Raw genomic sequence first — 21,691 nt, 5'->3', positions numbered from 1 at the left:
TTCAAAATGAGGAATGCATAAAAAGCAAGGAATGAATGGATGGACACCAGGACCGAAAATAAAGCATTGGATGAGGAGCAGCCTGTTGATGCACTGCTACTGAAGAACTTCAGAGTTGGTTAGAAAATTTCTCAAGTCACCATTTTCCTGTTTAATACAGTTGTCTTCTTGCTTAGACTAGTTTGCTGAAATTATAACAGGCAGATTTGTTAAGGATGGTCTGAGGCTATGTTTTTACAAAATAATGATACCAATACTGTAAAATTGCGTTCAACGTTGCCAAAGACACCAAGTCAGTACTCAGCTTGCAAAGAATCTGCTACTGAACTCTAACCACTTCAGACACTGATCTCTTACTGCTGTTATTGCAGCTCCTTTTTATTTAGCACCTTTATTCATTTTAATAATATTTACACAAAATACAACAGCCTCTATGTTCCTTTTTTTCTTTTTAGTAGGATTTATTAGCCATTAAAATATTTTATGCATAAAATTATCTTAAAAAGTTCATAAATTTGAACTGAAATATAGGTACTTGCTAGCAACATTATTCCACTCAGTTGACAGTCTAGATAAATCCATTACCATAGCAAATTTAAAGACAGAGATTTCTTTCAGTAACTAAAATCCTTGAGGAAAAACTTGAAAATACTGTAATATAATGTGTGAAGACTCAATTGATCACAATAGATATCTACATTGGAGCGCCAAGTCACAGCAAAGCAGCACGTTGTTCATGTCCACTGTGCCGTTACCTGGCATTCAGGTGCGGGATTTAAGGCAGCACATGGAAAGATGAGTGGCACGTGCCTCTTTTCTTTTTCCTAAACCAACAGGTATTGTAGAAAGGAAGAGTTTTCTAACCCTCACCATGGTCATTTGACCCAGATTTGATACTACAGATGATGGAGCATTATTAAAGCATGAGGAACCATAACCTTCATGCTGCCAGAACAGTGGCAGAAATGATGGTGGTGCGAGAAGTTTGGTTTATCTGATTGGAGCTCAGGGATGTTCAGGGATGATGATAATTACCTGTGAAACGGATATTCATCACAAGGGTGAATTTAAGGCTGACTAATACTTCACTGGAGAGAGAACAATGTTAGGGAGAAGTTGGCCAAAGCACACGTCGCTCAGCCTAGTGGTCCAGCACAGCTGTATGACACACAGATGGGTGCTGCATTGGATTCATGAACTGGAGAAACCGCCTGCAGCAGGCAGACCTACCTTGTCTTAGTTTCTAAATACAAAACTGAAAATTAATGAAACAGTTTTTATATCCCTGAAGGTATGCTCAGCCCTGCTCATGGCTTTGAGCAGCCTGGACTAGCCGAAGGTGTCCCTGCCCGTGGCAGAGGGTTGGAACTAGATGGTCTTTGAGGTCCCTTCCAACCCAAAGCAGTCTGTGATTACTGTTATTATTTCAGTAAGAAGTAAACAGCACTGAGGTATCCAATGCCACCCCTCCTCTTCTCCACAAGTCCAAAATCCTTTTCTGTCACAGAATATCTTGCTTACTTAATAGTAATGAAAATTTTCAGAGACAGCTAATTGCAAAAGGTGCAGTCTGTTTCTGCCAATTTCTTTGCTAGTGGCACAAGGCTCCGGCTAGCTGAGGTGAACACCTGGCAATTGACCCAAAAGCACAATGGCCATCACAGTAGGACGGCAGCAAGCCAGTTTATTTATGAGCTTTTCTTTTTCATTTTTTTTTCTTTCTCTCTCTTCCCCCCCCCCCCCCCCCCCCTTCTTTTTATCATTTAAATAGATGTTGTCAGACTGGAAAAGTTTAAAAACCCCACCAAACACCAACCCCAATTCCCCACTGTCCAACCCCAAAAATAAAAGAAAATATTTGCATGTCAGAAGTCCTCAAATGTTTGTTTGTTTAAAAAAGCAGTTCAGAAAGCAGACTCGACTACTTCGAAGGACCTTTCCTTCATTTAAAAAATGAGATGATCAGCTACACAGGCTAACAGGGACTTGAGAACACAGATGGAGTCCAACAGGACAGTGAAGGAAAAAGGAACCACTGCCCTTATCTTCTAGCTCCAAAACAGCACAGCGAAGCTATGACAACCCTTAACTGCAAACCAGCAGTATTTAAGTAACAGTAACTAAACCCATCCTGTGGCGAAGGCAGCGGGAAGGGTGCACGCAATGTGTCACACCTACATGACTGCTCTAGAGTCACACGGAAGGCAGATGTGACCCAGCCTGCCGCACGGAGCTGTCGCTGATCCGTCCCTGTGCCACCCGCGGGAAGCAAGGCAAACTTCGGTACCGGGCAGTACCTGTTACAGCAATACAAGTGCTGAGAGGAGCCAAGAAAGACCTTAAAAACACGCTTCAACGAGATCTTCAGGAGTCTGATCCAGCAGCTAGGACATAAAGATGGTCAAATAATTCAGTAAGTACTTGGGATTCTTCCATTGTCTGAAAACAGAATTGTTTTCTAAGTGTAAAATAAAGGCCAACTATTAGTCCTTCTCCCTGCACCTGAACTCTACAGATCAATACCCAACAATTAACTGCAAACATTAAGTCATCACTACTACAATATCAACTTAAACTCATGTCACACCTCTAAGAATAATTCTCACTGATATCAGGAATAACTGTATCCCCAGAATCAACAGTTCAATTAATCCTTTGAGAATCTGTGTGCAAACCAAACCAACCAAATAAATCCTACAAATATTTCCTTTCCAAAACCAATAATTATACACTCCTGACAAAACACTACTCAAGGTTAGGTATTGACACATGCTACAATATGTAATTTGTAGTATACCACTATGTTGCTAAAGACAGAAAGATTATTTTCTGCTTTACAACAGTATGACTAGTGAAGTCAAAGGACTGATTGCATACAGAATTAGTATTAAAAACAGACCTGTTTTCTCCCTATCCATAAGTAGAAATATAAACTCAATTTTGTCCTGTATCTTCACAGAAAAATTCTTCAGAAAAGGAACAGTCTTAGTCCAAAGACTAAAGAAAAATACAAACGGTATGTCAGCTAGTTTCTCTTAAGACTAAAAAAACCTAAACCCATAAAAACTAATGTATTAATTTATTAAGGAATTTAATCACTAGGAAATTAATTTTTAAGATCAATAAAACTCCCAAAATATCTTAGAAAATTCCTCAAGCTAAGTTTAAATGTTGAGGAAGCAAGAAAAAACACTGAGCAGCCATCAGAAAACTGTCTTGGCACAATACACTCCTGAATGAAGACGTTTAAGTTAGTATATTCAGTCAGCTTTACCCGCAGAAGTATAATGCTGAAAGTTTTCCTTGTGCTAACTGGTTAGATGACGGGTATGTGATGGCAGTCACAACAGGAGGTGGAGTGCTGCCCATGTCGATATATACTCTGTTCATCATTATTTTTACGCTAGGTAATAGACAAGATGGTCATCCAAGATATGCTCACGTGAATGAAGATTTATCCAGTAAGAACAGGAAAAGAATTTCCTTTTACCTTTCTCAACTGAAATATAAGGATTTTTTCATACCATGCCCTTCTCTTTGTGGATTCTGTATTTCCTTCCAGAGAGCTAAAGATAAACTAATTCTGTAATCTGTCCCCAAGTACAAAATGAGAAAAGGAACCAGAGCGAGAGGAAATTGCTAACATTTTCCAAGCAGCACAAGGGAATACCTCTGGAGGCAGCTATTAAGACAACATTTCTAATATTTATCTACTTAAATTCTCAGTAACTGACTCCAATTGCAAAGAAAAATCCAAACTGGTCCAAAATTAGCAAGCATGAGCACACACTTCTGATCTCTGCATTTCTTTTAATATTCTGCATCTCCATATGTGCAGTGAAATCTCACAAAAAAATCTGGCTCTTTTTCTGGACTCAACAGGGTAGAGTACAAGACTGCACCTTGCACAAGTAATGCAGGTAAAACTTGTATCGCATTACATCAATACTACATGCATATCTTTATTTATACATGCATTTGTAGTATGAATATGAAAATTCCCACAGAAATCACAAAAGAAAACCATTATTGAGAAATTTTTAAATTAATTCTTGTCTCAAATTGAACAGATAGCTAAGTGTGTGCAGGGCAGTATACAATCCCTTGATTTCTACTAAAAATTATTAAGTAGCAATCAATTCCTTTACCTTCATTACTAGGAAGCATTAAATGTACGTCCCAAAATTACATTACAGAGGATGACATAATCAGTGTTCTGATATGATTTTTATTAAAAATGTTGGAAGTTCTCGTCTTGATTACATCAGTGTAACAAGTTACAGAATTGTTTTTCTTCAACAGATGGTGAAATAAAGAGATCAAGCTAGCAGACATCATTCATTCTATGCAAGCATTTGAAAAGAAGGAAAAAGTTTGATATGGTCAAATTGAATGAAGTGCAAATATTTTGAAGCATATTTGAAGTTGCTCTTTGACTAGAATGTAAAAAATTTGATCTCTAAGTAAAGTGCATGCATGCTTCACAGGCCACAAAAAGGCATCTGAAAAAAAAACACAAAACACATCTTTTCTGCACTATTGTCAATTGTGTTTTGAGTTACCACAAATGCTTATTTTATTATTTACCCCTCTCTTGAACAACACTGAAGTAAATCAGGCAAGCCTCTTGCATGAGGTCAGAAGTACAAAATTCTACAGTTAATCAGGAAAGCATGTGAGCTTCCACTTTAAGACTTAGACAAATGTTACAACTAGAAAATTGAATGAACTAAGAAACGAACGCATCCATAAATGACCACTCCCTATGTTACCTGCACTTCCACTTCTGTAACTTTTATACATAACAAAATCTACTGTTAGAATACATTTTATTACATTATGCTGTTAAGAAAATTGTATATGAATAATATTTGCTCTGTAATTTAAAATGAAGAGGAACTTAAGTTTTTATGTACTTGTAAACACCAACCACTTTCATCTTACTAAAGTATATAGAAGCAACAGAGCCTTAAGAATTTCTGGCAACTATTTTCCTGCTTATGTTGTTGTCCATAGAAACTGTACATCTTTATCAGGAAGCCAAAACCATCAATATTTGAGAACTGCTAGAAAGCATAAATAAAACCCTCTGATAAATCACGTAGATCAAGCACATTTTGCCACTTATTCCTTTACTTTCATACCAATGCATCTTCATTTGTTTGAACGGAAGTAATCTTAAATTATGTATGAAATAGTGAGAAAGAGTGTGGTAAATCCAGTGAATAAAGAATTCTGCATCAAGTAGGAGAACTAAAATTCAAATAAGTTTAAAAAAACAGATAGAAATAAAAATAGATTAACCTCAGTTAACTAAAATCAAATGTTATTAACAGAAGTTTTGCAGAAAAGTTCAGGAATCTGCAATGAGTTTTTCTCACTGTTTAAGATTACACTAACTTTGCCATCTGTGGTAGCCTCCTAACAGTAAACACTACATCTTTTTGTAAGCACAAGGATTGATTACATTGCAGCTCTTCTAGCAGGCCACTTCTGTTGCCTTACTGCTTGTCCAAAAGGCAGCAGAAGCATGTCCACACGGTCCCAATTATGTATGCTCTGCGACATTTAGAAATGCCACCTACAGGAAAGCAGAATAACCTTGAGCATCTCTAGTTTTTCTTAAGTTGATTCACTCCTGTTGTTATTTGTTTTCTATTATCTTATTTCCAGGAAAAGTGCCTTACTAGTAAAGTGATATAAACAATGGCTGAATCATGAAATGCAGCACCTCCCACTTAGTTTCTTTGGAAGGAAAGCTCTGCACAGTTCACAGTACACTTCTGTGTTAAGAAAGCGCAAACAGCAGGGAGGTCCAGATCCTTCTCCACTCCCAGGTAAGCAGGAAGGGTGGTTTTGGGACTGCAGTCTCAAAAACAGACTTGTCCCACTTCCAGGGGCCATGGGCAGCATAACCTGAGGCTACTTCTCTTTAGCTAGTAACAGCTTCCTCTGCAGCTCTCATCTGTAAAACGTGGTAACAGTCCTGGCTCACATGATTGGGTTTTTCTTGGCAGTTCAAGAAACACATGTGAAGCTAAGCACCTTACATCGATTAAGTCAGTGGCTGTCCAGCTTTTCAGATATTACCATTTTCAGTTATCAGAAAACAAGACTAGGACTTGTGTAACAGCCTATTTCTGAGCGCAGTATTCAAGACAGTCCATTGCTTATGTTCTTCCTTACAGATGCAACTTCTGTAGCAGTTACAAATTCCAGTACATTAATCATGAATAAAGCACAGTTAATCTTTCAAAAATTTTACAAAACTTAATGTTTATATCTCATTAGTCACTGTGCTAATATTGCCATTTGAATTCACTGGCTTCATACTCTCTCGGTGATTTTCACCACAACTGTTTATTTTGCTATGTGACTTTTCTAGGTCCTAAGACCCTTTTTCCTGAGGTTACAGCTGGAAGTGACTATATCAGCTGTACTGGGCATTCACTTTTCTTATGTAACTGGTGCTTGGGGGGTGGTGCTGGAAGAATCAGCCTGCTGGTGTTAAACATTACCTTATTCCTTCCATGCTGTTTTTTCCATCTGAGCTAAAGGTACTTCATCTACTCAGAAAGCATTCCTAACGAGTGACAGTCAGCGGGAAACTGATTTTTGAGCAGCTTCCCAAAAAACTGAAACTTCGAAAGAAGAACCTTAGGTTTTAAATCGCATTCACAATTTATTTCACATAAATACCTATAGAGCTAAGTTCAGAAAAAAAAATGAGTCTCATTCGCAAAAGAAAAACTAATGCAAGCTCTAAATGAGTTAGGATACACCCACCCTGCTGTTTATCCAGATATGCAGCAATGTCAACTCACTGAGGCACTTCTTGACAGTTCTTTATTTTGAGAGGTACAAAATCTTCTGACAGATACACAACTGAGAAACCCTGGGAAGAAATGTTACTTTGTTTCAGCATCTGCTCTATAAATGAAGATAAGCAAACCATATTTCTAGTTCCAGAAAATGAGACAGCTCTTCTTCGTTTCAAAAAGAGTGACATGAAAGACACAGCAAGAGTATGTGCATTAAAACGGCTTGTAGGACAAGTGCAGAGCCGTCCGCTGGTTCCCATGCTCTGTGATACTGCCTTCAGCGCTGTGTCTTGATGTTTGTTCACATCTTGATTTTAACCTACGACAGATCTTCTTGGGCACTTGTAAATGTTACAGGAAGAGGCTCCATTACTATAGCGAGAACATTTTGCAGATATGATTTCAGGCTTTGACAAGCAGAATTCCAAAGAGCACTAACTCAAAAATGTAAGCCTCTGGTTGTGGTTCCTCCATTAGTACTGGGCACAGGTTACTGTAAGGATTGCTGTATCTCTGTTTCAGTTACACTGGCTGGGTTACTCTTCCCTCCCGATTTTATTTCTATGATTTCTGGCATTTTACACCATGGAAAATTAGTCATTCAGAGAAGAGAAGAGAAATTAGGACTGTCGTTTGTATCTGTTCGCTGACAAAAGGATTGTTAAGCTTGTGTAACGTTCAGAGAATGATTTTTTTATTCCTTAGATGAGATTTGTTAGCAGGGGACTGGAAACGCACTGTGATCCTTTTCTCTAGTTTATTTCCTTTCTCAGTAGTTTTTTTTTCCCCTCCCTTTTCACCTCTCTTGGATATTCACTTTTTAAATCAAAAGGAATCACTTACGAGACTGGAACTACTTTTGATCATACAAGGCATTTTTTTCCACTGGGCTGATGGCAGCTACTCTAAGACTGGAAGCAGCATTACGGGAATGGTGACAGAAGGTTACAAGCTTTTGTAACAGTTGTGATCTAGGAAGGGAGCAACCACTTCAGCCTCGTGGGAAAAGAGTCTCTTTGCACATTCACTTTACTTGTGTATTTTGATTTGATGAAGGGAATGTATTCCTTCCATGAAATTTTAAATGAAGCCATAAACATACAGTTTCCTCACCCCAGTTATTCCAGGGAGAGAGATTTCCAATTCCTTGGCAAATCAAGAAAGAAGATCCAGAGGGGGTCTAATTGGAAGTGCAGCTTGCAGCTTTTCCTTTCCTTTGAGTTTGCAGCTATTCCCCACACAGAGAAAGCTGCAGTCCAGGAGGCCACAGGGAACTGGTTTTCTCCGGGAAACAGTACCATCACCGTGATTAGAACACAAGTAGCCAAACAAAGCCCAGCACAGCACACCACACCAGGAATCCCTATTTCTGCAAGGGAATACAGGAGGAGACAATGCACTAAAGCTTTGGGAATGTGGAGTCTTTTACTCTGCCTCACATGTGATTTTTTTTGGACGACACGAAGCTAATAAACACTCAGAGCAGATGGTGTAACACACAGCAGCAGGAGATGAAGCTTATTAGCTATCGCTTCCTTCCGCTAGCATACAGCCCAGAAGAACCTTTAAATCACCCTCTACTGAAAGCCGAGTCCCTTTCACGAGGCAGCACCAGGGATATACTGTGTGACCGTACACAGACAGCACTTCGTTACGCTTCAAGTCCCTGCTCGAAAATTTGCAAGTAAAAAAAAATAAAATGCTTAAATTAAGTTCGAAGATTTTCTAAAATAAGCAAAATAATGTTGTAGACAACATTAAAAGTCTAAAATTCGAATGTCTGGCATTTGCAAACAAGTGGAAAAAGATTCTAATAGTACAGATACTTCAACAGTCTTGAGACAAAAGCCCTACCCAGGAATAGTACGTTACCAGAAGTCTTCTATGTTATTTTTCTATTTTCTTCCATAAATCATAAAATTTCAAGAAAAGCACTTGCAAAAATACCAGGTTTCCTTTGTAATCAGCCTGTTCCTACCTTCGTCTTCCAGAACTCAGGAATGTTTCATTCCACTGTGCTACAATCACCTTCCACAACAACTCTATACACAGCTCTAAACAAATTATGCAGCTTAAAGGTAAAAAAAAAAATCCCATCCCATCATCAACCCACAGACCTCATCATAGGAAAATCTTGGGAACAAGAGAAGTAAAACACACCCAGTTGAAGAGTTCAAAACTACCACATTTCTAAAAGCCTGCATAGCAGCAGTTCTTTTAAGAGAGACTTTCTTTTCAATTTATACTTTTTCTTATCCTTTCAAAATCGATGATCTCCCCTCCATCTGCAAACATAAACAATGCATTTTACGGTGTCCTTTTTACACGTCAATAAATAGCCATTATATTATTTTTTATTTTGCTACTGGCAAAGGCTCCAAAATACGTAATTAACAGGTAGAGCTACACTGAACTCTTCTACCCTATTCCATTGACTACCACGTTAGTACTGACGGCACTTGAGCTCTACCTTCTTAATATCAACAAGAGTTTAGTGATGCCCCCTGATAAAATGTTTCCCTTCATTAACTGCTCTTTATGGAAGTTTAAAAGCAGAGAATCCTAAACTCCCCCAGATAAGTGCTCCAAATCTGTATTAAAATGACAGTAAATCACAGCCGCTCCCGTTGGCATCAATTTCCTCTTGAAGGACTGACATGACCACAGACTTGGGGTATGTCAGAGTAGTACTCTAGTCTTTATACATAAGAGATTTGGATAGAAGCTAATAAAGATCGGCTTATTAACCTTTAGATGTCACTTAAAAATAAAGTAATTGAAACAAAAAGCACACACTACATGCAGCGCAAATTCAACTCTCCGTAGTTCTGGTGTTGACACAAAGCAGATCTGCTGTCCTGAATGGATTTGCATAATTCCAAAAGCAGAGAAGAAAATGGCTATTATCTAAAAAGCTTTTGTTACTTCACAGATGACAAACAAACACTGTGACATTTTCCTGACAGGACAATTTCCTACCAGCGCTTGTCAGCACTCCTTACATTTATGTCTATGATGATAAGTAAAACTGGTTTTGACTGGTCATATGATGTTAAGAGTTACATGTGTTTAAGTCTTCCTTCCTGGTTAGCTTAAATTTGCCAAACTTTAAACCACAGGAAAACAGACCACCAATTTTTGCGCTCAACAAGTAGGCTTTCCTCTCTAGGCAAAGAAAGTGCTTTTCAGCACTGGACCATTCCTATTGCCTACATATACTTACCATTACTAGAAGGTAAGGGAGGGCAGAAATGAGAATCAGATGATAACGGCAGTAAGCTCAAACAATCCAGGATGAAAGAGAAGTGGCCTTAGGCTGAAGAGCACAGCGCTCTCACATTGTGACGCGGCCTTTTCATGAAGCCAACGGGGTTCATTCAAGAAAGACTTTGAACATTTAGCTGGATTTGTTTACCTATTGCTCCTGAAGATAATTTCTTCAGGAAAGAATACTTTCTCTACAAAACATTTATTACATTAGCAATTTGCAGCTTTTTGGCCTACCAAAAAAAAAAAAAAATCTCTAAAACTCTAAAACATCATTTCCTAGAATACTAGTAATACTGATTTTTTTCACACAGATTTACCAGAAAATATTTGCTGTTGGATCCTTATGCTAGGAATAACTCCAGTTTGCTTTGCCCATAATATAGTTCAATATATTTGTCTTGCCAGGAAATACACGTTTGCCTAACCAGAAATTTACCGCCGTATGCTCATATTGTTAACAATCAATAAACTTTATCATGCCAGTGACTCAATCCCAGATGCTTATCCTATCAGGAATTCATTCCTCTAAGCTAGTGTTTTCTACAAATCTATAATTAAGCTAAAAGCCATACAGCTTTTCTGTATTGCCAGCGTTTGTAGAGTACAGCTCCTTTCATATTTACATTGGTGGAACCAGAGAAAACTGTGGAAGAAAACCTCTGATTATGTGAACACGTCACAAATAAGCTAGAAACTTAATCAATGTATGGTACAACTATAAGGACATTTTACCTTGCATCCAGGTCCGTCAATGAGCTTCCTAGCAAGAACAGCATTTCTGATGTCTTCTGCCAATTCTATCCCATCTCTTTCAAGTACAAAACACTGTGTTTACAGATTCTTCCAAGAATTAATTCACTATGTTTGCCAATATCCCCAAACTATATGATACTGGGTCTGCCAGGAATTTACTTTGTAAGATCTTCTTGCCAGGTTGAGATATCGCAGATTTACATATTTTCAGATAAAGAGGAGTCTGAATATTCCAGTGACTAAGAGAATGCATTTTAAAGATGTACACAGTATGCAATTAGCACTGACTCTTCAGGAGTCAATGATGCTTTGTCAGGAGAGATTTGTATCTGCTCACATTGAGTTGTTAGGCTAGTAAAACTTAGCTCAACTTGAAACACTCTATGGTGTTATTTGTTAAATCTGGAACTGTCAGATAATTACAAGTTTCTGATGCAAATAACTCCAGAGATGCAATTTATCTTGCACCGGACTCTCCACGAGGGACATCAGTAGCAGAGCTCAAGAGTAACACCTAGAAATCATTGCTCAATCAATAGATTAATTCTGTACTTACTGGGATTGTGGGTTGGTTTTTTTTTCCCTTTCTTTCTTTCTTATATATTCCTATCTATAAGATGTGTGCAACCAACCAATAAATCATTCCTCTTTGAAGAGTAAGATTTGTGATACAATTTCAGGAATTGTAAGGAGTACAAGAATATTGAAGCAGTTACGTATTCTGTATTTCGGTATCGTTTTCAATCTTTAAAACAAAATTTTTTTGTAATTTGCTAGACTACATGTCCTTTCGAACAAAACTGACACAAAAAAATGTTTTGGAAAATATTAACAGTGCTATTCAATTCTTAGTATATATTTGAGAACTCTGAAAATGCTCCCTTGAGTCCATGCCATGTAGAGGGTCTGGTTTATGGCGGTTCCTACATATGCAAACACATAAATACCCACATAGAAAGACTTTACATAATCTCAGATTTCAAATGAAACTTTTCATAGAAATAAATCCTCAATATTGATAGTAACAATGAAATAGTCAAACTGCTCATAACAGAAAACTTCACAGAAACTGCTGAGAGATATCTGTACTTTGAACAATGAATCACATTTTACTCTGAAGCTATTTACTAAATTCAGGTGACTGCCCAGTCTAATTTATATAACTTACCATTATTAAGTAGCCAATACAAATTCTTTCAGTTCCATAAACATCTAAATTAGTAATTATTTTCACAACACTAACTAGATCAGTACAAATACCTCTACACTTTTTCCTGTTATAAGCTTCTCTTTAGTATTTTTTATTCAGAAACAATTTTCTTCTCCCATTCCATCATTAGAGCTTGTTTGATTGCGATCTCACCCTTCATCATTATCACTTCATTCATAACTGTTACGATGTGTCTGTTTTCTCATGTATTCTCACACTTTCTGTGGATGAAGTTCATGTATTTTTTCCTCGCTGTGCAAATCATTAATTCATGCCACACTAAGTACCAGGTACTATTTCAGTACCAGTAGCTAGTGAAGAATATTACATTGCTACCTGGGGGTACAACTACAGATGACCCTTTAGCCTTAATATGTAGAATTTTTTTATGTAATAGTCTTAAGCAATGCCATAGTACACAGCTGTCCTTGCAGAAAAATCCTCTTTGAAAAGGGGTACTGTGGGGGTTTGGGTTTCATTTTTTATGGGTTTTTTTGGTTTTACATTCCAAAAAACATGCCAAACATGAGAAAAACTTTGTTAAAGAGTCTGATGAGGAATTTTAGAAAAGAATGAATTTAAATCACATTCCATCTACAGTTTAATGGATTCATGCCAGATTCAGAGTCCAAAAATGAACCTATTTTTTCTCTGGTATTGACAGAGCAGCTACCAAGAATCACCAAGAACTCTCCAACGCCCAGTTTCCATATACCGTGAAGCCTGGTGTCATTTTGGAAATAACACACTAGAATTGAAATCAAATCAAACTCTGGCTGAAATGTGAAAATTTACAGCCAGCTTTACAAACTTTTTTGCTCATTTGAATTTTGAGCTCAACCAGTTATATTTCAGATCTGTGTTGCTTGCCAGGCCAAACGCTTGGGTTCAATTTGTGGCAAAGGAAAACCGTATGATTTAAATTACTAGAAAGACACAGGGATGAATTCCTGGGAAGCCAAACAGATATACCTAGGCTGTGCAATAACTAAATCAGTTATACTAAACTGGATTAGTCACAGGAGAGAACTATGATTTCTAGTATAACAAGCAAAATTCAGCTCCATCCTTACAACCAGTACACAAGCATATGTTTGCAAAAACAGTTTTATGCTCAGTAAGACAGTAAAGCAAACAGTATATATTAAACAATGATATACTGACCTAGACAATTCAGGATAGAAGGTGCCTAGACATCTGCCCTGCACATTAAGGAACTACTGTAGAGGCTTAAGTGAGTTTCTGTGATCATGGACATCAAGCCTCACACTGCAGTTTGAAGCAGTAAAAGACTGTATTGCTTCCAAAAAGAAAAAATACCAGTGCTTGTGAAAGAAGATTGGCAAATTCATACAGTATCTCATAAAAGTTAATGTGAATAGAAAAATCTTGGGGCATATATTTCCAATAAAATCCTCTTACAACATGAGTGCAAAATCCTTGTCAGTCTGTGCAAGCATAAAGCTGATTCCTAACAGGCCAGGCCTGAGTAAGTGAGGTAAGTTCATGCCTGACAACTTCTTGCAGAAATGCACACTAATTTGACCATTCCTCCAAAATTATTAATGCGATTGCTTTCAAAGGCACTGTTCTGGAAGAATAAATTCAATGTACGACACTCAGGCTGGTTTCTTATGCCTACAACCTTTGTATATGCGTCCAAGCTAGTGATGCTATAGCTAACGTGAATACCAACAGCAGCAAAGCCTTGCAAACGGGGAGCTCCTGAGAGGCCTGGCCAATGCAGAGGTTATGCTTTCATAGCCAGTTATCAGAGGTAGTTGCTTTAAGTAGATCTACAAGTAAATTTACATCATCTCCATTTACAACAATGTAGCCCCATCTTAGCCAAACTCTCATAGCATGTCCAAGATCAAGTCATTTATAAAGAATCAAGCATTTAAGTTGAGTTTTCTATACAATACTTTGTTGAAAACTCTATTCGTGACTTTTTCTTTCCCAATATTGCAGTTTTGTAACTCTTCGGAGGGAATATATGTGCATGGATCGAGGCTATCTCTGGCAGCTAGGTATTATTTCTCCCATGAATTATAGGTACTTTCAGGCAACACCAGTATTACGAAAGTAACTTGATTCAGAATATCTGCAGTAAAACCAAAAAGGCTGTAAAGAATACATAGCACAGCTATTCTAATTTTGCATTAATTTACACATCACAGAGGAGACAAATATTCCAGCACCAAAAAGCCTATTTTTTTATTTTCTTGTAAAAGAAGAAATCTAATATCCAAGAACAATAGAAGGCTTTTCTGAATGAGCAGTGAGGGACTGAGTTGCTTTGTGCACGTGGGGGTTTTTTGTGTGTGTATGGTGGGGGTTTTGGTTGGAGGGTTTTTTTGTTTTGTTGTGGGGTTTTTTTGGTGTGGTTTGTTTTTGTGTTTTTTTGTTTTGTTTTTTTTTCAAGTACCACATTTTTTGCTGAGAAATACTGGCCACACTACAACGGATCAATTTAACCACCTTCCTGTAGAGCAGGGAGTGACTGTCCCTGGAACCCTGTTACTGTTACCTTTAAGGGGACAGGACTCTTGCTACTTCTGATACACAGCACTGATTCCTAAAAATATTCTCCCTGCCCCACCATCCTGCCTGCATTTGTGACAGAGCCAAAGGAAACAGATAAGCCACATGTCTGTAGAAAGTGTGTTTCCATGAGCAGCAGTCTGTCGGGGAATGCTGCAGTAAATTCTGCTTATTTTCCCTCCATTTCTTTAGTCTTAGTCTTTAGCTCTTCTCTCTGACCAAACCGCAGCTTTTCCTAACCTTAGTTCAACCAACATAAGCTCTCAAATATTTGTCCTAGGCTCCTGTCCTTATCATGCAAAAGGCTAAAAAAAGAAACTTAACTGTTGGCTTTTTGTGTTTGTTTGTTTGTTTTTTGGGGTGGTGGTGGTTTTTTTTCTTTAATTTTTTTTTTACAGTACACTAATTATCTTCAGGTTTTAAATAAGTTGGTTGTTTATACAATCAGAAATTTTGTTAGGCTAAATATTGCATTTGAATTCAATCATATGTTTTGTAAGAACATGCAGAGATAGCTACAGCCTTGATGTTGATTTTATACCAAAATGCACACAATGTATGCAAAGGCAGTAAATAATTAATCAGTCAACACCGGTAAGTAGAGTAGCTACTATTAAAGAAATATTTATCTGTTGCTATCATATGATGGTCTCCAGAAGACCAGCCAGTCCACTCTGCTAGAAAAGCAATTTTACTTCAAAAAATCCCAAAATAAACAGAAAAAAATTTCATAAATTTCTGATATTATGGTATGGTTAAAAATAAGTAAAAAGTGGGTTTTCACTACAAGCCTTTGAAAACAAAATATTTGCTTTTCTGCTGACAACATGATATTGTTTCATAGTAAGTAATCAGAAAGTAATAGCCATAATTAGTAGATAAAATAAACAGTTTACCTTGTGTGGACTGGTCAATGTTTTTTCTTTTCCTGCTATGACTGTTATAATTAAGTCTTAGCTCTTGGCTATATTCATTCAGAGTTTCTCTTGAGTCATAAGATTGCCTTTGCTTTCCTCCATCTTCACTTTCATCTGAAGAACTCGTGTAAGTTAGATCCACTTCATGCTTGACTTTTGACAGTGGCTGGTAGGGTTTGCAGTCCATCTGCTCCATCTCTGATTAAATAGGCTCAAAGTCATGAAAACAAGCAACTGGAACTCCTCAAGAAAATAGTCCTGGGGAAAAAAAAATCCAGTTCAGATGTCATATATAAATTTAGCTCAAAGGCCTAATTTTATTTTCAGTTAATGTAAGTGAATTGCATTAATATCACTATAATCCAGGAAAGAAGCTGAACATGTCTTATTGTTTTACTTTTAAAACTAGAATTAAAATAACAGCGACTTGAAGTAAAAAAACAAAATCCTCAAACCTTAAGCCCTACCCCATTAAACCAAGCAATAACTACACCTTATGCACAAAAAACGTTACAAAACCTTGTATTTGCTATTAAAGCTAAGACAGAACCGTTATTGTTTTTCTAAAGGGATGCATATTCACATTACGTGAAAATAACATTTTGTATCTCTTAAAATATGAATCCTATAAAACAGAAAGTTCACGCTTTTGAAGTATTTTGTTGCAAATTAAATTACATTTAATCAAGAATAAGAGACTTCACACTTTAGAAAACCACCAGACTTGGTAAAAACCAAAATACACCAGACTCTTCCTCTATGAGAGCATACGATGGTTCAGAAATGGACATTTTCCTTTTGGATTGTGTCAACATTTCAACAAGAAGCAGCTTCGACCCTGCAGTATAATCCCTTTCTGCCTCTGCATCTCCTGTCTAATCTCATACCAACGTGATGGCTCCACTGAACCTCAACGAAATCTTCCAGACTGCAGGTTGCAGTTTTGTAGTATCATTAAAATGATGTTCAAATCCAGTATCATTAAAATCAAGTGGGCTACAGCTGCACATGTGACTGCTGCACTTGTCCTGTAACCTTGCCTTTGTAAAGCTGTTTCCATCATTAATTTTAAGGCAAACTCTGCAATGAAATAACAGGGGTTATGGCACACCTTTTACAGCAGCACTGTTCACATACAGGGAGCTCCGTTAAAAGAAATTTAAGGTTTTGTTGGTTGTTTTTTTTTAGATGAACACATGCTAAAAAAAAAGGTGGCTTTAAATATTATTGCTGGAAGACCAAAACCATAGAAGTTAAAAAAGATTTTGCTTAAAAAGCAGTTGTTCACAGCTTTTTAATGATTTTAAGGTCAGCAGCAGAGGGATGTAAGTTTAATACTCAGTTTGATATCAGCCCATTTACTAACTGCAACAAGGACTTCTAACCACATACATTGCCAGCTGTGAGTGTACAATATGAATGTCCAAAAGCAGCCACAGAAAAAGTGAAAACACACAAAAGGTAAACATAAAAGAACCCACAGAAAGCTCTCCATGTTAGAGGGCTATAGAGATGAGTTTAACTTCTGAAATTGTCTGAATTTTTGGGAAACAACTGATGACAGCTGTCACCGTGTTCCAGTGTAACAAAACTTCATCTCCTGCTTGTGTGTCCTCCCAATACTTTTGAAAGAAACACCTTCCTGAGCAAGAGTGGAAAACAATGCCCATGGTATGAAGAGGGAATAAGATTTCTAACACAGTAATGGAAAAAGAAAATACAGGCCCACAGAACCCTTGGGGGAATGGCAGGAAAGGAGACAGACCGCTACAGCACAAGTAACACCACGAAGTGCATGCCTTCTCTACTGCACATTTCAGGGCGCTATCTGGGGAAAGAGGTTAAAGACACATCTTTGCTTGAAACGCAACACCTCAGGGAGTTTCACCATTTAACCTGAGATGGAAGAGCTCTTCAGAAACAAATAGCACCCAGACACAGAGCTCCAGCATTAAAAAATAAACAAATAAAAAATGGAGTTCACGTCTCCTATTCAACAGAGGGCTTGAAAGCACTCAAGTCAATAAACTCTTCAAGAGAGAGAACTAAAAAGACAAAGTGAGGAGCTGCCAGCCTGCCAGAGCCCAAGGCTGGCTGACAAGTGTGTCATGGGGCTTCAGCAATGAACGCAAGATTCTGCGCTCTGGATTGATCCAGATGCTTCTGTGCAGACAAGTTACTAATAAGCACTATTTGCTTCTCAAAAGCTATCTGCCTAAATAATTTACTGTTATTTGCCAACACTGCCTATTATTGCCTAAGAAGTTCAGTACTTATTTTATAAGTTACTTTAATAGTCTGATCTGCAACAGAAGAACTCAAAGGTGCTGTGACTAACAAGCACAGGGTTGTCTTAAAAGATTACCTGATGACTTTGTAGAAATGGTTACTGACAGGGAAAAGCCCTCCTAGATATCCTGTCTGACAGAACAAATGGAGATGGTGCCACAGAAGTCAGAGGAAAATGAGGATAAATTAAAGGTTTCTGCTAGGACGAGGCAGTAGACAAGAAATAAATTTTTCCATGAAGGCAACAAGTGCAAGAAGCCTCAGACGCACAGATTGCATCCCGCTTTCAAAAGCGGAAAACAATGAGCCTGACAAATTAACTAATTACTGGAAAAGTTAGTAGCATACTTATGCACCTTGACTCAGGAAGGAGGGCAGGGGGGATTACACACAAGTTCCTCCTAAGGAGAACTTTGCTGCGCATCTATTTTGCAGGAGGTTTCAATAGTGACAAAAATTTATTAGGATGCAGAGAGACCTGTAAAACTTGGGCTGAAGAAAACCAACTACTTAACAAAGACTTATTTTTATTCTTTTAAAACAAGTTTTAATAACAAGTCTTCACTTTTTGTGAGAAGAGGTTGTAGTAGAAATATACTTAACAATGTTAACCAAGGCAGCAGACAGACCAAATCATTTAATGTAAGCAATTACTATTAGATTCATTACATATTTCAGGTCTTCTCTTTTACTGTGTTACTTTCATGTGTGCTGTTTTCTCACATACATGGATGTGCATTTTCCCAAACCTAAATTAATGTAAAAGCTCCATGAAATAGCCCCTTAAAAGCTATAACTTTGTTATTCCCTATTACATATGGGCAAGAATGATTAAAACCCCCTGACCAGCTTACGAGTATCACAGCTAGGTTAGCACCACCTTCCCTCTGCTCAGGGGCTCTACTACTGCCATGGCCATTCACGGCCACACTCCAGCTGGTGGGATGCCAAGCCTGGCACACATGTGTGAAGCCACCGCTCAGCTTTTCCCAGCACAACCCTGCCCACCAAGCCAGGCCAGCGGCAGGCTGTAACACTGGCTGCCCTCAGTGCACGCTGCACAACACCAGGAAGACTTTTACAGCCTTTATAGCAGAAGGATGCAGACACAGATGTATTGCAGCCAGACCCCAAGTTGCCAATTCGTTCACTACCTGATGGAAGAAAGTCCTCAGCTCACCTGACTCTCCCCTTCCCACCCCAACCCAATTTTATCAAAGCCATCTAAAAACCACAGTGGCACTAACAGCTCACGTAAGGGCTGGAGACAGAGCACCAGAGCATCAAACGCCACCATAAACTTCAGCTTCCTTTCACACATGGACCAAACCTGTGCTTCCTTTATTTTTGCTTAGGGCATTAATGTCTCATAAACCCACAGCTACCTGACCCGATATGAAAGCAGGTGATAAATCATTTGCAAGGACTGGAAAAATACTTCATAAAATTTTTCATCAAAAATTGTTTTTATGATTCAGGAACACATGATAAAAACCAGATCAAATCTTCAACTTTTCTACAGTAGGAGATTCAGTTAAATTTAACGAATGATGGTATGTTACGATAACCTAAATTTAAACACTGGCAATCAAATGCTTTAACCTTATTTCATATTTTGTTTGGAAAAAGACAACACAATAAGCAACTCAAAATGCTGGAACAGGGCAGGTGTATAAAGAATATTGCCTGGATGTTTACACACGTTTCTTCAAATAAATGGCCTTCAAGTAACTAAACAAAATACCCAGCCAATCAATATCAAGTTGACCTTGTCAGCAAAATGATAAAGTCTCATAAGAGCTTACAGTTCCTGTAAGTGACCTTTGTGTGTCTTAATGCTCTCCTCACAAAGAATAGTACTTTTTTGACCTTTCCATCACTGTTCTGTCCTTAAAAGGGTTCATAAAATATTTAACAAGAAAAAAAATATAAAATGTAAAATTATATGTTTATGATACCGATAAACTTATAAATATATGAAATATATATTTAGGCACTGAATAGCAAATAAATCTCAACGATACATTAAAATATATCATATACAGTTTCAGTTAGATCTGCAGAATACACAACTTAAGCATCCCTTAAATTCACAATGAAACACTTCTGCAAAATCAAAAAAGTCAAACAGCTCTATTAGATGGAAAACCCCCACCTTTTAAGTAATGGAGCTAATATCTATATGCATATGGATCTATATTTTTAATGTATGATTTATGCAACTTTCTAAATGCCTGCTGCATGTGTTATTAGAAACTATTTTCACATTTCAACTAGCATCAAAACCCCTTACATCAACCACCTAACTTCACATTCTGCTTAGATCAGAATCCTACGTGCTCTGAAGCACAAAACCATCAGGGTAACTGTGGCTTCTGAGGAAGCCCGTGATGAGGCTCTTTGCAGTGCACACACTAATCAATAGGTATTTTATAAGAAAACTCACTGTATGCATTTAATACTGCATAGAGGCTCTGTACTCAAATACAGTGGTGTCACAGAGAACACATTACTTTAATAACGCTTTGTATACATTCTTAACAGGCTGCTCTGTTAGGGCGCCCATTTAATGAGCAAGTCAGTGGGCACCGGTTACCAGACTTATTTAACAGGTCAGGGTATGGATGATAATGAAATGAGTATCATGTAGCTGAATGGGGTCTTCTGGAATTGTACAAGAGTGAAAACATGAAGCACTGTAACCTTTTTTTAGCCTTAACTAAACTTATGTCCAATATTCAGGCATTCCAAACTACACAGAATTAAAATGTAATTGCAGTTATGATGTTAAAGTATAAGCAGGAAACAGACTTGTTCGCAAAAACTTGTTTGCATATATTCAAAACCTAGATTCAGAAGGCAGCCCCCTGTAATTCTGTTTTTTTGTTCTCAGGGGGGCGTTCAATGAACTACAAACCCCAGCTCCACACATTCACTCAATTCTCTCCTTTTTTTTTTTTTTTTTTCCAACGCATACCCTTATCTGAAAGCTACCGTTTGCTTATTAGCTTTTCAGACCACTGGTTTCTGAAAATGAACTACTAAGCAGGTATTTCAGCTCTGGATTGCTGAAGGCAAAAATAACAGTACCTTTATTCTGCAAGTCTTTTCTGAAATACAAAACTGTAAAATATGAAAGGCAAAACAAAGCAAACACACTTGATTTAAACCTTTGAGAAATGCAATACCAAGATGGGGAAAAAAGAAAAAATATTCTGACCTTGTACATACCTTCAGAACTATATCCCTCAAATATTTGTTTAGATATTATAAACAAAGGAAGTCCTTATGTGATCCTTAAAGTTCTCTCTTTTGTTATATGCAGCAAGAAAAATACAAGCTAAAACAGTTGAGTGGCAGTGGAACAGGAACAAACTATGTTTCTAGATGATGCATAGAATTAAATAGCACTACGAAAAAACATGGAAAGTCGGTAGGATGGAAGCAGATATTACTTTCCACTAGAAGGAAAAAGCTCATACTAAAATCAAGAAAGAGTAATTGAAAGCAATCCCTAGAAGATTGATGAAGAAACCAAAATAAAAAAAAAACAACAAAACAAACAGCAACAATAAACCAACAAATAAACAACCACCAAACAAACAGTAAGTGACAAAAATTCCCATGAACTTTTCCTGTGGAACATAAAATAACGACATATCAGGACATGTCTGAAGACAACATAATGAAGTACAGGTCACCAGGTACAACATGCCCAGTATTTCTCTGTGTATGAGTGGAGACACCGAAACATTGAGATATTGTGTTATTCCTGCAAGTGGACTACATAGCACCTCTGAAGAAAAGCAATGTATGGATAAAAGAAAACAGTGTGAGACTATGAGTTTTTACACATCTTTCTAAATCAAGCATATAAATGTAAAATG

The 21,691-nt window shown here is 37.5% G+C and overlaps 1 protein-coding gene across 2 annotated transcripts in view; it reads right to left on the bottom strand.

The window, feature by feature from the left end:
- TENM1 (teneurin transmembrane protein 1) overlaps positions 1 to 21,691 on the bottom strand; it is a 344,996-nt gene that overhangs the window by 239,860 nt on the left and 83,445 nt on the right. For both annotated transcript variants that reach the window (XM_040614729.1, XM_040614730.1), the window contains exon 2: positions 15,495 to 15,773. In XM_040614729.1, coding sequence (XP_040470663.1) covers positions 15,495 to 15,711 — 217 coding nt within the window. In that variant the 5' untranslated portion in view covers positions 15,712 to 15,773. The remainder of the gene's footprint in view (positions 1 to 15,494; positions 15,774 to 21,691) is intronic.

The sequence above is a fragment of the Falco naumanni genome, chromosome 14 (genome assembly GCF_017639655.2).
Source record: "Falco naumanni isolate bFalNau1 chromosome 14, bFalNau1.pat, whole genome shotgun sequence".
In the NCBI taxonomy this organism is placed as follows: Eukaryota; Metazoa; Chordata; class Aves; order Falconiformes; family Falconidae; genus Falco; species Falco naumanni.
Note: the sequence above shows the minus strand (reverse complement) of the source record. Positions and strands in the feature narration are given on the sequence as shown.